Raw genomic sequence first — 17287 nt, forward strand, 5'->3', positions numbered from 1 at the left:
CTGACATGTAAATACCCACACATGTACACATACTGAAAAATAATAAAAATAACCTTTACAAATCGACTCAATGTCACCAGCTTCTTTACTTTTATCACAATATATAAGAATTCCAGTATATTACTAGTACCACTAATTGTGGCATATTTGGAAACCATCTCAGTAATGGACAAATGAAAATATTCTAAAGATGATTAAGAATAACTAGTACTAAATTCAATGTGCATACTATTGTTTAAATAGTTGTATCTCCAAATGCATATTGAAATTTAACACCCAGTCCCTGGTATTAAAGAGTTGGGGCCTTTAGGAAGTTAGGCTGGCCATAGTTTCATGAATGAGATCAGTGCCCTAGGAGCTCCTGGAGGACTGCATTCATCCCTTTTGCATCCTCTGACAAGTCAAGCTCTTATTCACCACCAAATAGACTGGCCCTTTGATCAGGACTTGCTACTCTCCAGAATGGTGAGAAATGTTTCTATAAATTAATAGCAGAAATGGACCAAAGTTAAGTCCTGTTAATATTTGTTCGCAATTCTTTGTACACATAATTCCAATTTTTTTTCTGTTCTATAATTGTTAATAGGGATAGTTCTCTACAAGGAAAAAGAGAAGCTGCTAGAGTAGACAGAATTAGAAAATAACTACAATCCTTAAGATAAGGGTAAGTCACAGTAAAATATGTAAGCCACTGGCAAAGGTGAGCTTTAATTGCAAAGATCAGGCTAGCCCTATCTGAACTCACTGATTAATATAAGAATTAAAAGTTGGGCAATTAGGAGCCAGAGAGATGGCTCAGTGGTTAAGAACAAGGCTACTCTTCCAGAGGATTGGAGTTTAATTCCCAACTGTTTATAATTTGGGATCCAATTCCCTCATCTGGCCTCTGAGTACCAGGCACACACGGAGGACAGAATTACATGCAGATAAAACAACTCTATACAAATAAATACTTTAAAAAGATGAAACAAAAAACTACTTAGTAGTTCTCTTATTCACTGTCACACAAAAACGCGACACTATAATCTAAAATATCCTCTTTAGCTCTCCATCCATTATTCCAAAAGTCATAATAACTGTAGGCCAAGGAAATTAGCCTATGCTACAATGCCACAGAAAAGCAACTTGTCAATTAGATGGGATGTCTATAACAGTGTTTTGTGAAATCACTATTAAACTATGTTATTTTGTTACTAAACGTCAAACTTGAAGGAAAACAACATACTTCAGAAGAAAATATTTTTATTTCACTCTTATGCCTTGTATGGGAGTAATATGCCTATTGTAAAGTTAAGAGGAAAGATGTTTCAATGACAGAAATCATATTTCTTCATTTAAAAATCTAAAAGTAATTTAACTGTAGACAGTATCAGGTAGGTTAAACATATTAGACCCTATAAAAACTAGGGTTTAGTCTATTAGTAAAGTCTCTTTTGCCAGGATTGGCTTCCTGGGCAGCTGAGTAGGCTCTGAAACTGATTTACCATATTGCTCGCTGAACTCCAGAAAGTAGCCCATGGTCGGCTAAGTGGCGGAAGACAATGCGACTAAGCCTCCAGCGACGCTTTACACCACGTGGACGGGATGTCATAACACAGCGATTTCTGATTCTCACAGGACAGCTATCCCGTGGAAGGGCAGCAATCTCGTCACTAGCTATTTCCTAGGGGAAAATCACAATAGATCACAACTCAGGGCCTAAAGCAAAGGAAGGATGGGCTAGAATCTTAGGCAAACACTGATGTGGTAGTAAGCCTTGAGTAAGAACAAACCAGAAATGTTTGATGTTTTTCTAAGATGATTTTAAAAATTAAAACAAGAAGAGCCCAGAGACCATAATGACAAAGTTGAGTGTATGTTTATAAACAACACACACACACTGAGTAGCCAGCACTGGTTTATAAAATGACACTATCAGCACCCAAAGGCTTTATCTGTGTCTCCCTTCGGGACACTGGCTAACAGCTACCAGGTTCACATTTCCCTGTTGTAGATTGTATGTAATTTGCTCATATAACCTCTTTCTATTCATTTTTTGGCTTTTTTATTCAACAATATGCTTGGGAGATCACCCACACTGTTCCAAGTGTCATTAATATGCTCAGTCTCCTTCGTGTTAGTTTTGTTGAGTATGCTGGAATTCCATTATCTATTTTTTTTTTTTTATTTTGTTTTGGTTTTTTGAGACAGGGTTTCTCTGTGTTGCTTTGGAGCCCTGCTGAGCCCCACATCGTGGCAGTCACCATTCTACTCTCTGCTTCCATGATCAACACTGTCTTGAGCTGAGCTGCCCAAGGCCCTCTTCTTTACTCTCTTAAGTGGATATGCTACTGTAGTAAAAGCTCCAACAGAATGCCCATGGGATTTCAGTTTTCTGGTCTTTAACTTAAGCCAGATGAGATTTAAAATACAATAAACAGCCATGTTTAATCCCAGTGATCAGGAAGCAGAGGTCAGTCTGGCCTACAGATCAAGTTCCAGGAGAGCCAGAAGTACCGAGAATTCCTGCTTCGAAAAACTGAAGTGTGGGGGAAGGGGAAGAATACATAACAAAGTCTAAATCATTCTGCCAGTTTATATAAATGTTTTGTTTTGTTTCTATGAGGTAAGTAGCCTTGAGTTTCTAATTTCCTACAAGCCTCTTCAGTACGTGTACTCTGTCACCACTTAAGTGTAAAACCATATGATGCAGAAGACCAAACAGGGTTGATGCCTTTTATTTAGCCAGACATATATGACAAGAAAGGAAGGCTAAATGGGAGACCACCTAACCATGGACATGGGAGGGGCATGAATTCAGTGGGGGTAAGTCCTTAGGAAGGACCACATGCCATGTGTTTTGCATACAGCCCGTGCATTAGAAATACCTCCAAATGCCTTGATGTTTCAAAGACAGGGATGAAGTTGGGAGACCTTGTGTCAGAATACTTCCAGTTTCTATGTGGTCACCACTCACTAGTACTCTCTAGGGACTGTATAATGAAATAGCTGAAGAACCAAGAAGGAGTAAACAGCTGTTCTTTATCCTAAACTTACCAAAGTTGGTTTTAAGGCTGTTCATGTTGACTTGAGTATTTGATCTTATTTTCCAGAAATTACATTAATACTAAGTTGCAGTAAAATAGCATCGAAAAGAATCTGAAATGATGTCAATTAATAATTTTTTGAAAGAAAGGGACTCAATTGGCTAACCTGAAGGTCTTTAGGCAAAATGGTGTTCTTTCTGAGCGAATTGATCCGAAGCCTCTCATCTGCATATTCATAAGCCATTTTCCGTCTCTTCACATCACGCAACATTTTCCAGTCTACATAGTAACCTCGAACTTGACTTGACGCTGATGAAGGAATCACCTGAAAGACAGAGACAATGACCATGGGTAATGCAAGCTTTTTTTCCATGTAAACTTCCTTCAAGTCACTGCTTATGACTTTTAGCAATGAAAAAAATTACATGTGTTTGACACATATGCAGGCACATGTGTGCTTGTGCATGGGTGGGCATGTGTGTGGAGGGTCAGAGGACAACTTTCCTGAGTCAGTTCTCTCCTCCACCACATGGGCCTTTGGATTGACCTAGACAGGCTTGGTAGCAAGAATTTTACCCACTGAGCCAGCTCAACAGACCAAGACTTAATTTTAAAAGAACCAAAACCCGACTTATTACATTTATTTGTGTGTGCATGTGCATACCAATATATGGAAATCCGAGGGCAATTTGGAGGAGTGTTCTTCTTTCTTAAATCATTGTCCCCTGCACCCACACCCTCAAGTTCTGATGACATCAAAGTTCCTTAGCTATAAAATCAGAGGCAATCTGAAGAGACTTTCCAAACTTCCACTACCATACCTGTCCATTCAGCAGCAATTGTACTACACTCTACACCCTCTCCTGCGGCAACTCAGGTCTCCCGCTGGTTGATGTCTAGAAGACTTCTCCAGTTTCCTTTGCCATTTCCCCCAGTTTCTATCCGCATCACAACACCGCCCCTCCTCAAACCTACAGCTAATTCCAGCCCTTTAATTTACTTTTCAGTTTTAGCGGAATGGCTTGCTCTCTACTCGAAATTCTGTCACCACCTGCTTCCAAGCCACCATACTCTTTGGTTGTCCTGACAGCCAGCTCCCTTCCATTTTCATGCGGTTCTTTACACCCGGAGTCAAGCTCTTAGCTTTCCAATCCCGGCCCCCCGTTTGCCGCTTAGGCCTCTCCTAACCAAGCCGGAAGGAGAAAGCGGATGGAAGGAGCTCTTGGATTGGTTTTCCGGGCGCATTACAGCTGACAGGTACAGGGGAACCCATGGGACACGGGGCTCAGGGGAGAAAGGAGCTGGCGAGAAAGGCAAACGCCTGACCTGCCGGAAAGTCCGCAGCAGCGAGCCCAGCACGGACGCCGCCATGTTGGCCGACTCGCCAGCCAACCACCGCCGCGTTCCGACGCCGGAAACAGATTGGGCGAGGGGTGGGGCCTGTGCCTCAAAGGGCGGGCCGGGAGCGGGATTTAGCCTATAAGGAGGGAGGGGCTAGGCACAGGATTTGCGCTCTCGCGGTATTTCACGGAACCCGGGCAAACTACGCATTCGGCCCGCCCACTCTGGCAGTGGTGGAGCGGTGAGGCTGCGCGTCCTCGGTCTCTCCGTAAACGCTTCCGGCTGTTGCGGCTCCGCCCAACCTGCTCGCGTAATTCGGCGCCGCTAGGCGGAAAGCCCAAGTGGCACGTGTCACATTTCTGCTGTAATGGTAATGGAGATGATAGTGGCAGTGGCGCAGATAGAGTGTCTGTGTGCGTGTCTAAGGCTTTAATACACATTGCATCTGTATTCAGGTTAAATACGTTTTTGTTCTTGTGAAAGCTCCACCTCAAGTCCCGTCACCCCATCTCCTCTCTCTCCCCAAACCGTGCCTCATCTCAGAAAGCTGGTCAAACACTGCTCCTCCCGCGGAGATGCTCAAGACCACGCCCACAGGGTATTTAAACTGCCCGCCGTGATGCGTGAGTTTCAGGTCTTCCCCCCCCCCCACTCTCGGGGGAGGGCTGGATAACCAACCAGGTGCATCTTATCCATTAAACCTGGGCTTTTCCTAATTCAGTTTGGTTTGGTCTGATTTGGATTGCTGCATCCATGGCTAGGCTGCAGAAACTTCAGTTTTAGCTTTTGTTGTCGCTGAATGTGTGTGCCATTGAAAATCTCCTGTTTTCAGTCTGGTACAGGATACTTTCTGTTATCCTCCCTGTTAGGAATTTTTCCTCTCTGCCGACGCAAAATCATAATCAAGCCAAATCAAAACAAGCCAAATTAAAAAATATCCAGGTTTAATGGTATTCCTGCGTTCTCAGGGCAAACGAGGGGGGCGGGGAACACCACACCCTGTGGGAGTGGTCCTGACCCTCCTCCGGGTCTGGAGTCATGTTCTGGCATGCTGGGATTTGGAGTCCAGACCAAAGCAACTCCCAGGTCAGGGAGTCTGGGATGGATGCTAGGGGCTGGGGACTATGCCCCCTATTTCACTCCTTATGTGTTAATTCGGTGAGGAACCGCTTATCAAGCTGTTTACACAAGAACATCCTGATGAAGGAGAGCCTTTTCTTTAGGCGTTCCAATTTATTGAACATTTCTAATGAACTAGGAAGAATCTGGTTAAAACCGTCAGACAGGAAGAGACAACAGGAACCCTGCCTGTCACACGAAGATCTAAAACTTCCTAGACCACCAGCAGCAGGCAGATGTCTGTCTCAAACCCTTGCTAAGACCCTTCCCTCCCTACAGGGAGTCATCTACAGTCATCTCTAGATATGGGTATACAGCAAACTCTTTCTTACCTTGTTTCTTGTTTTAAGATGCCTATTTTCCATAGGGAGACAGAAAGACAGAGTTTGGGATTAGATAGATGGGAAGATCTGGGAGGACTTGAGGGAGGGGAAATTGTGATCAGAATATACTGTATGAAAAAATATTTTCAATTAAGAAAAAATAATTTTGGTATAGGAGGGTCTTCTCTCTATGTGTTACTTTCATTGGTTAAATAAAGAGACTGCCTTGGGCTTTTGATAGGGCAGAAAATTAGGTGGGTGGAGTAGACAGAACAGAATGCTGGGAAGATGAGCAGAGTCAGGCAGATGCCATGATTCTCCAACCCAAGACAGACGTAGGTTAGAATCTTGCCGGTAAGCCACAGTTACGTGGTGATTCACAGATTTAATGTGTTAATTAAGATGTGAGAGTTAGCCAATAAGAGGCTAGAGCTAATGGGCAAGGCAGTGATTTAATTAATACAGATTTCCGTGTGGTTATTTCAGGCATAAGCTAGCCAGGCGGCTGGGAGCTGGGCGGGACGAAACCAAGGACCTGCTCCTCTTACAACAGAGTTTAAATGACGTGTTACTATTTCAGCAAAGTTTTTTTGGAAGGGGCATAAAAGTCAGACAGACACACTTAAAGACTATGGGGGTAAAAAATGAGTTTTATAAAATTACATTATTGCACAGACCTGTGAGATTATTGAATTCCTGAAAGGCCGAGAAAACAAATCTGAAAGATCAAATCCAATATTCATACTTACAATATCTCTGAAAGTTAAACTTTTAACCGCTACATTTTTTCCATAGTATATTTTTTAATTTTCTCCCAAGTACAGTGCTTTCAATCCCCTAAGAATGAAGGACTTCAGAAGTCCCATACTGAGAACACAGAGATAAAGGAAGAGTTGGAAATATTGGCTGGAACTTGCAAGTTTAACCCAGAAGCCACAACTTTACAAACCAACCCTAAGGTGCTATGCACTGAATATGCTGTGAGTATTCAAGCTATGTTGTCTGTGCATCATAGTTTGTCTGTATAGTTAAAGATTGACAACATACAAGATTATTCCCATCAGAATCTAATATTTATAGCAAAACTATAGTTAACATGCATATGGCACCTGCCTATTACACATCAGGCAGAGTAAGAATATGCATGTCTTTGATGGCTGAGCACCCAACTACTGGGTTCACTTACTTGTCCAATGAATACATACCACGTTTTCCCAATAATTAATTCAAGGTAATTCATGATAAAAGAAAAATCTCCAAAGAAAATAACTGGAAATTGAATTAGATACTCCTTTAATTGGGAATACGTTTAATAATAACAGTATACATTATTTTTTTAGTGAGTTTTCAGTTTGAAAAACTAAGAAGCAGAGCTAAATCTTAAGATTTTTTTGATAAAATTGGCAATTTATTGAAAAGTGGGAGATTCCTCAGCAAAACCACTGACAATACATCCTTCACCCAGAGAAAAGCCTTTTGGTAATTTGGGGGAGTAGCTGAGTTACCATATGACCTGAAGGCTAAAGCCACCTAGGAAACTGGCCCAGTGAGTGAAGAGAACCAATGATGGGTGATGGGTGTGAAATAAACGTTATCTCAGACTAACCAAATGCTTAATTTTTAAATGGCTTTGAATTTTTTAAAAGATAAATGCATCATCATGCTCTCATAGAAATGAGTCAGAAGACTCCAGAGTCCTGCTAAAGCTGGGAACACAAAGTAAATGCCGAGTGACGAGAAGTCACTCCAGATGTAGAACTGTAGAAAGTGTTCCTGGCAATGAATGGCACTGTGCTTTTGGCACCAATTACAAGGGCCTGCTGCTCTGGAAAGGAAGTGGGGACACTTTGCCCTTAGCCAGTGGAGAGACAGATCCCAAGTGGAAGTGAGATTTTTAATTCTTTAGTTTACCTTCTGCTGCTCACATCCCTGCCTCCTCTGCGGCAACCCCAACAGCTCAAAAGTCTGTTAGTGGGGTCTGCCAGGAGGAGGCCTGGGGAGAATGCATCTTCTCCCTCTGTTCTTGAATGTATTTGGAGGCTTTCTTGAGGATCTTCTCATAATTCCCATGCATGGATGATAGTGTATGCTGCTAAACAAGCCAAAAGCCTTCCAGACAGAGCTGGCCCTTCAGTTTCCTTGCTTCCATATAAAGGTTATTTAGAGATCAAGCTTTCTTCAAACGGCTGCCTGTCAATCTTGTTCTCAGGCAGTCACCCCCACATCTCTGCAGGAACTTGGTCTGGAGCTGGCTGTTGGTAGCACCGCTGTAGTCTTACTGGGTGAATACCTTTCTGGACAGCAGTACATGCTGACATGTTTTGGAGAGGACTTGCTGGGCTACCCCTCTGTCATCCAACTGCAATCTTACTACCTTTATCAGCATTTTTTGTGTAAAACTAGTTGTGAAAACATCCTCCCCGCCTTGTAGGCTATGTTTTTATCCTGCATTATGGTATGACAAAGAACATTGCCAAGAAGTCATCTCTACAGTGTCCAAAGAACAGTCAGGAGAATTATATCTGTCTAGAGATAGGCACAGGACCTTGGTCAGATCTTCCCAAGAAGTGACCAGAAAGACTTCAAGCCCCAGGAGCCAGGTAGATCTAATAGGTTTCCTTGTTGGAAATAGCAAACTAAACTAAGGATACTAGTGCATAGCTGTAGTCCCAGCTCTTGGGAGACGGAGGCAGAAGGATCAGGGATTCAAGGCTAGCCATCATGGGCCACAATGAGAGTTTGAAGTCATTGTAGGCTACAATGAGACCCCGTCCAAAAAGAATAAAAGCATAAGCAAACAAACACAACAACAACAAAGGACAATGACTAAGTGGTGGTACATGGAAAAATCTCTCAGGCCTGATAGGGTAAGTATTCATGACATGCAAACTTTTAGTACTGTTTATCAGTTTATTATTAAGAGATACACAGACATATAGAGGAAATGTATAAGGCTCTCAAGACATAAGAGAAGAGACACAGAACTTCATGCCCTTTCTGCTCTCTGGGAAACTCCATTCCTTCACCCCAAACTCCAGAGAGTTCCTTTAAACATCATTGGTAACTATAAAAGTATAATAAAACATACATGATGCTTTAGTTTACTTCACACTTCTATAATAGAATACCTAAGACTGGATAATTCATAAAGAACAGAGATTGGGGAGAGGGACGTAGCTCATTGGTAGAGAGCTTGCTGTGTGAGGATATATGAGGGATCCCTGGTTAGAGCCTCAACACTTCGTAAACTGGGCTGGTGGTTCATGCCTGTCATCCCAGCACTCAGGAGATGAAGGGAGGAGGGTCAAAGGTTGAATTACACAAAGTCTGAGACCAGTTTAGACTACATGAGATTGTGTCTCAGAAACAGCAAACACGAGTGCTGACCACAGAGGCCAGAAGAAGGCATCAGATCACCTGCAACTAGAGGGACAGACCCTTGTAAGCCATCATGTGGATGCTGGGAATTGCACTCAGGTTCTTTGGAAGAGCAGTCATCTTAACCACTGAGCATTCTCCAGCCCCATTTGGGGACCTTGTTGCACCATCACCAGTGAAGCATGATTAATAAAACTCAGAGATAGAAATTGGGTTTCAGCATAAAGATCTGAAAAGCAAAACAGCCAGCCACTGGCTTTTATCTCCGTCTCAGTCCAAAATGGCCATCCTGCCTCCAGGGATCTCAGTGCATCACTGGGATTAAAGTCATGCACTGCCCGGTTTCTATGGCAACTAGTGTGGCTACTGGGATTAAAGGTGTATGTTACCACTGCCTGGTCTATAAGGCTGGCAGAGAGGGGAGTGCAGCGGGGTGAGGGTAGGGGTCTAAGCATGTCAAATTTTCCAGGGCTGGATGCCATTCAGTTGTGTAGTTAGTTATATCACACTTTGCTCCTCTCAATTGAAGTGTAATTGGCTTCTACCCTTTGACAATCATGAATAATCATGTTGTGAACCATGTGAGCCAATATCTTAAACACCTTATGGGGTGTTTATCATTTTGAGAGTCTACTAAAGTAGTATTTCTTTTGAGACAGAAGTCTGAGGTAATGTGATCAGACTCCAGGGCCTCCTTCAGTCAAGATTGCTTTGTAAAACACCCTTAGGCCCTTACCCTCACCCCGATGCACTCCCCTCTCTGCTTAGTGTTTGGGAAGCTTAAGAAGGTCTCAGTAAGGGTCATTTAAGTTCTCCTGATGAGTTATTTTTCTTGGCCATTCAAGAGAATACAGAGAAATCTGTTGTCCTTACTATCCTGACATATTAGAACCAAGAGAACCATCATTGGCCATTCATTTACTCAGTCAATATTAATGATTATTAATATTTATTAAGTGCTTATTGTATATCAATATGTGAATTAAATATTTGTGTGTGGGAGACTGGAAATCTCCACCCTTCTGCTGAGGCTGGAGATTATCCTTTCAGATGGATGTGAAGAGAGTCACCTCAGTCAATTATATTACTTCTGCTTTTCCTCATAGTCTTTTTATAAAGTACCCTTTGGATGAACAGTGAAATTTGTGAGTTAAATATTTTAAAATCTGATTGCAAGAGTATAGTACAGTACCATATTGGTTTGGGATTGAATAAAACTATAAGGATGACAGTATAGATGATGAAATTGAGATGCAGAAATATTTCACTCCCTAAGCCCATAGAGTTGCTCCTGGTCCACAGGTTATTTCTTGTCTTTATTTGTCCTCTGGAGATGTGATGGTTCAAGGATAAAGGCCTGGCTGTTGTATTGGAATACTTTGCCTATGCAATGCATTAATTGGTAGTATATGTAACTTCTACCATTTTAGTCAATCAACAAGCCAATGAGATTTTCTCCAAAAATAATTCTAATACACACACACACACACACACACACACACACACACACACAGACACACAATAAAGGAAATGGGTAGCATTGTTGTTTTTGAAGAAGAAAAATAATGAGTACTCTTGCCTCATCAGGCATTGATGTGATATACATTATACAACCATAAAGTGGAACAACTACTGCTGTGAATAATGCTCTTGTACCCTGTAAAGATTTGTCACTCACACTGGTTTAATAAAACACTGATTGGCCAGTAGCCAGGCAGGAAGTGTAGGCAGGATGTCCAGACTAGGATTCTGGGAAGAGGGAAAGCAGAGATGTAGTCGCCAGCCAGATGCAGCAAGATGAGAATGCCTTACTGAGAAAAGGAACCAAGCCACGTGGCTAAACAGAGATAAGAATTATGGGTTAATTTAAGTTGTAAGAGCTAGTTAATAATAAGTGTGAGCTAATAGGCCAAACAGTTTATAATTAATATAAGCCTCTGTGTGTTTCTTTGGGACTGAACGGTTGCAGGACCAGGCAAGACAGAAACTTCTGGCAGCAAACTATGGTGCTCATAATAAAAATCAGTAGGTGACAAATGGATTAGAATAAATATGGAAGAAGTTAAAGCTTGATAATGCATTAATGAAAAAAAGTGGAAGATCAATGAAAACAAAAAGTACCTGGAAAAACAGAGGAAACTTGTCTTCATTTCTTACCAGATAGTAAAGTACGTTTCAGGTAAAGAGATTAAAAGTGGAGTGGAGTGGCTGAAGCATTGTACTGGTTTTGTAGAGGACCCAAGTTTGGTTCCCAGCACCCAGGTCACATGACTCCCAACCACCTGTCACTCCAACTCCAGGGGGATCTGGCTTCCACAGAACTTCACTCGTGTGCTTACCCCATACAGACGCACATGCATATACATAATCTGAAACTGATACTAAAAATAAATCTGTTTTTAAAAAGGAAAATACAAATGGATACACTTTTTAAACAGTTAAATTCCAGCAGACAATTCTCAGGATGCCCTACAACATTAAAAGTATTCAGCCTCACTAATTTCCAAGGGAATGCAACTTAAAATAAAGAGATTCATATAAGCTAGCAAATCAAGCTTTTTCCTTTTAATTAATGTTCTCATAGGTGTGGGAAAATGAGTAACTTTATACACTGTTGTGGGATTTCAAATGCTCTAGCCTGCCTACAGAGCAGCTCAGTTAGAGATTTTCCAAAATGGACACCTGTTGGGGTGTTCACCAGAGAAGACTGCTCAGACAGGAGAGTAAGCCAAGAGAAAGTCTTGATTAGCCAGCCAGCAACCACACTGGATATTTGCAATTCCACTGCAGTCCCAGGTCTTTCTCAGGGTAAACTTTAAAGCATAAAACCATGTTCTGGGTTGACACACTTCAGTTACCAAGAACAGTTAGCCAAAAGCAGAAGTACAGAAGCCAGAAAGCAAGGTTAGTACATATAGAGGCTTTCCCAGAACTATATGGAGTTTGACGGACTAGACCTTTGTTTTAGTTTGGTAGGTAGTGCTGTGCCTGGTGAGTTTTACATCCTGAATGGTACTTCCGCTATGCAGTCAGTTGTGTGAAGACCTGGGGCCTCTTAAGTCTGTGGCTCTGTTACATGTTGAGGAATGGATTCTGAGGAAAAGCTGAAACAGTGTAAAGTTATACATAATTACACTTATATGTGATTATTTATTATTAGAGAAAATTACTATGTCCACAGTGGGTAATAAGTTAAACAGATTAAAACATAACTTATCATAATTCTAGCTGTAAAAAATATAATGGGAAGGGACTAGAGAGATGGCTCAGTGGTTAATCCTATCTCTGCCAAAGGACCAGCTTTGATTCCCAGAAGCCACATGATAGCTAACAACTATCTAACTCCAGTTCCAGGGGTCCGACTCTCTCTTCTGACCTTTATGGGCACTAGACAAACATGTGACACACAGACATACATGAAGGCAAAACACCTACATACATAAAATAAAAATAATATGATAAGAGCTGCTAAGAGGGTTCAAGCCCCAAGTCTGATGACCTGAGTGTGATGCTCAGAACCCACATGGTGGAAGGAGAGGACCTACTGCTACAAACAGTGCTCTGCTTTCTGTAAGGACACTGTAGAGTGAATAGCCACCCACAGAATAAATAAGTATAGTAAAAATGTTTAAAATCTGCTGCTTGCTGAATGTAATAGTTCACACTTGTGTCGCAGCCCTGAAGGAGCTGAGTTTCAGGTCAGTCGGAGCTACTTAGAAGGACGAACTTCACAAAAACAGTTTAAGGTGTTTCAAATATACACACATATATATGCACATTACTGGCAATTTTATGATCTAAATTTTTTCCAGATTCCTTATAATTTACATATATTTCCTTAATACCTACATATATACAGAGGCTAATTTATAAATACTAGCTAGTTCTTATCTTCCAAATCCATCATTTCCATATATATTTTAAAAATCATTTTATTATTATAGTTTATGTGTACAAGTGTTTTGCCAGCATTTATGTGTGCCTGGTGTCCACGGAGGACAGAAGAGGACATCAGATCTCCAGGGACTGGAGTAACAGATAGTTTTGAACCACCATGTGGGTGCTGGCAATCAAACCCTATCCTTTGGAACTCTCTTAACTGCTGAGCCATCCAACCCACCAGCCCCCCAAATATTTCTAAAGTGTGTTTTTTTAGTGGTGAAGGAAAGGGTCACTTCTGGTGCTCATCAGCAGCCTTTGTTTATCCCCATGGACCAGGCTGTCAGAGTCATGACCAAAGCAGTAAGATGTTAGACATCAGGGATGTTTGCTTCACTTGTTTATCCTTAGTGCAGATACACTCACTCTTCTTTCTTTGGACCCTCTTCATCTTCCATCAAGCACTGTGATATCAAAGGGTTGGTTTGGAATCCACTCGTAATACAGGATCCATGGTTTCCTTACTGTCTCTGGCTAGGGAGAATTAAATAATTGTTCCTTGTTCTTACTTTGTAACCAGGAAGTAACAGAATGAACTTGGCACCAGCCTCTCGGTTCCACGGTGAGAGCGATCTCATGGGCTGTTCTTACCCCTTGTCTGTGGCTGTGAGAAGTCTCCAGTCCTTGGCTCTGACCCATTCCCATCCACCCTTGCAGTGCTTCACAGTGATGACATTTGCAAAGGGGTCCAACCAGGCCTTTCACTCAAGAGCTGGGTATGCTTGGACTCAGAAGAACTAGACTTGGACAAACAGAGGGGACATCAAAGAGGAGGCTAGTGGGAATGAGAAGAACATGTGGAGAGAAATGGAAAGGCACAGCACACGCATGAACGTGCACACAGACACATACTGATATATACACACACACACTGATACACACACACACATACACACACACATTGATCCCAGCTCTAAAATGGTATATACAGGTAGACCATGGATGAAACCACTATTCTCATTTTATATCTGCCTTCATTTAAATTCTACCAAATAATAATTCTGTTGGGGCTATAGAGATGGCTCAGCCATTAAAGGCTAGACTCAGAAGAACAAAACAAGTTCTATTGGTTTACTAGCTTGGCTGCAGTGGGAGGGTAGGTGTAGAGTGGTCTGAAGGGCCCTCTCTTTCTTTCTTGCCTGTGAGCCGCCTCCTACAGTTGAGTGCTGTGAGCCGTTTTGGACACAGGATGGCAGTAATATTACATCTGAGGTTGAACAGCAGGCTCTCCTGGCAGATTCCACAGGTCTCTGCTGTGTATGTACCCCCAACCTCAACTGTACTTCAGATAAATTATAACACCTTGTCTATCATTAGATGGGGCTCATGTCTGAGATTCATTTGCCACCTTTGCAAGCAAAAGAAGCTGTACTGTGTGTAGGGGCCTGCGCACAATAAGAACTGCAAGGGAGGTGCTGTCAAAGGAAGTTAAACATGAAGCATTTCCCTTTCTTTCCCAGACTCCCAACTTGTCACAGATTTTTATTTGCTGTTTAATAAAGAAAAATGAAATCATTAAATTCAATTTTAAGCCATTAGCAGGCATTGAGCCACTCATTCTAGAGTATGCAATGCCAGCTCGCAATGCAAAGCGTGAGCATTTTAATTGCAGGCAGAATCACTGAGATTACACAATTCATATTTTATAATGTGTGATTGCCTATGCATCTCATTTTTACCAGAACAGTGGGAATAGTGCATTAAACTAACTCAGTAGCTCTTTTTTCTTTTCTTGATCAGTGTATGCCCCCACTTGTATTGAAAGAGAGGGAGGAGCCATTTCGCAAGGAAATATATGTCAAGTGGAGGTGCTGTGGAGGGAGAAGGGTGGGAGAAGGAGAATTGTGGCAGGAGTCTGTTAGATGATATGATGAGAGAAGGACTTTTGATGACCTTTGAATGGAGAGCTGAAGGGTGTGAAGGTTTGAGCCCGGAGATTTCTAGATTCTGGGCCTCAGAAAGAATAACATATAAAAATATAAAGGCTGTGAAGTGGGAGAGGCCTTAACTTGTAAAGACAGAGAAGTTAAGTAAAAATAGAGAAGCAGAGGAGGTCAGAACAGTGGGGCTCCTGTCATCTCAAAGAGGACTTTGGGTTCCTGACATGAACGTCAGTGGAGATCAATACCTCCAAATCGCTCCATGACTGACTAAGAGCGTCACCAGGAACAGCAGTGGCTTTGGCTTCTTTTCTTTCACACAATACTAGCCACCACTGTGAACTCTCTCCGTCTCGCTGCTTGGTCTAGCTACTGCCTGGTTGACCAGTTTTAAGCAAGCAATTATTGGTTTAGTTCACTTGTATTAAAAGGCTTTTTGAATTTAGCTCAGGCACCTCTCAGTTCTTGTCCATGGATTTTTTCCGATGCTGGTTTGGACATCCAATGTACCAGGGGCCTGTTTGTCACTCTCAGCTCCCATATCCAGTGAACTGACATTGAGGAGATACCCTAAACCAATGGTATGGGCTCCTCAGAAAGTTCCCAAGAGACGCTGAGCAATGATAACCTGCCGTGGCTAATTTTCTCTTCCCACTGACCCTTAATTTTGTACCAGGTTGATCCCCATTAATTACTTGCTCAAAAAACTTTATTTTGGATTCCACTTTGGGAAATGAATTGGGGAACAAAGGTGAAAATTAAAGATACCCCATCCAAGGGACCATCCCCATCTTGTTGGTTATACTGCAGGTCTTTAGTATCCTCTATTCCTGTTCTTGGTCCTGAGTCCAGAAAGTCTTCAACTCTCTCGTCTGTACTAAAAGTAACTGTATTTTATACTTCTCTTTTAGTCTTTCATCCACTTTTTTTGTTGTTTTGTTTTTGAGACAAGCTCTCAATTTGTATTGGCTTCAGACTCTCCATGTAGATCAGACAGGTCTCAAACTTGTAACTTCCTCCGCCTGCCTCCCAAACTTTACAGACGTGTGCCACCATGCCAGACCCTCCTCCATTTTTACCTGACCCGTTATTTCCTTAATACTAGCACCTACCTTTTTCTACTGTCAAAGTGATCATCTCAAAACACTGCTTGCTTTGGATAGGTAACTGCTCAAAATAAAATCTAAAGCCCTTGGTGTAATATTCATGATCACAGTAGAACCCTGATTTCCCAGCATTCTCCCAAATACCTCTGACCACAGTGGGGTTGTCATTTTTCAACTCTTCCCTCAAAGCCATTCTTTCAAGCAACCTTTCCATTCAGACCAGTTTAGTCCACACTAGTTTCTGTCATCCAAGCGGGTAAGGAGCAGACGGCAAAGTTGAGATAAGTGTTCAGCACATGTCCTGTATGAACATAGTTCCATGGATGCATTTTTAGCCAGCCTGCTACAGTATGAGGTTCTGAAGCATTTCCTCTAGGATGGAACTATTGCTTTGAGTTTGATAAAGAGAAAAGAAAATTTGCTTCTGCAGAACTTGAGGTTGTCTTGTGGTAGAATCAAGTTCTAAGTGGAGCAAATGTGTGAGAAGCCTTTTCGTTGTTATATTATTCATAAGAGTTGGTGTCTGGAGGGAGACAAAGCAGTGTACACTGGCACATTTTAAATCAACAGTAGTGGAGAAAATAGTCACTTTTCACTTAGCATCCCCATACAACATGGAAAAACGTTCAGTTTTCTTCCCAGTAGCTCCAAGGAGAAGCAGGCATATTTGTTTTGATTGGTTACAGATAATATGCATGTAAAGAGGTTTTTCTTTCTGAGTCTCATTTTCCAGCCACGTATTCAATGTCTTCTTGACTTGAGGCCTCAGAATTCTTTCCACTTGTCTGGTTGCGCCTGCAGGGCCACTGGACACAGCATGCAAGTTGGCCATGTAGGGCGGGCCCAGACGCATGGGCACATGGGACTGACATACTGTCCATGGTGTTTGGCAGCCTGGCCTCCCTGGTTCCCAGTCTCAGGGCTTTATCTTCCTTATTTCTTTTTGTGGCAGGCATCAAGCACATGCTAGCAAGCATTCTACCATTTGGTAGAACTGAGCTACGCCCTCAGTCCACATAACTTGCTTTTTTGCTGTTGCTGTTATAACTCTGCCTTGATTCAGATGTTCCAAGTAAGTGGCTTCTTGAGGTAGGAATGGTTTTAGGATGACCGTGTTTAGCTAACGAGGCATAGCTAAGCATTATGCTAATTCTAAACCCTCTGTCCAGCTCCCA

The 17287-nt window shown here is 42.0% G+C and overlaps 1 protein-coding gene across 1 annotated transcript; it reads right to left on the reverse strand.

Annotated features, from left to right (window-relative positions):
* Positions 1 to 1225: 1225 nt before the first annotated feature.
* On the reverse strand, positions 1226 to 4485 carry Mrps14 (mitochondrial ribosomal protein S14). The gene is made up of 3 exons (XM_050135419.1): positions 4353 to 4485; positions 3193 to 3351; positions 1226 to 1663 (listed from the first exon to the last, which is right to left on the reverse strand). Exons 1-3 carry the CDS (start codon positions 4395 to 4397, stop codon positions 1481 to 1483), a joined length of 387 nt encoding a protein of 128 aa, XP_049991376.1. The 5' UTR covers positions 4398 to 4485; the 3' UTR covers positions 1226 to 1480.
* Positions 4486 to 17287: the final 12802 nt, after the last annotated feature.

The sequence above is a fragment of the Alexandromys fortis genome, unplaced genomic scaffold (genome assembly GCF_014885135.2).
Source record: "Alexandromys fortis isolate MF-2015 unplaced genomic scaffold, M_Fortis_MF-2015_v1.1 scaffold_21, whole genome shotgun sequence".
NCBI lineage: Eukaryota > Metazoa > Chordata > Mammalia > Rodentia > Cricetidae > Alexandromys > Alexandromys fortis.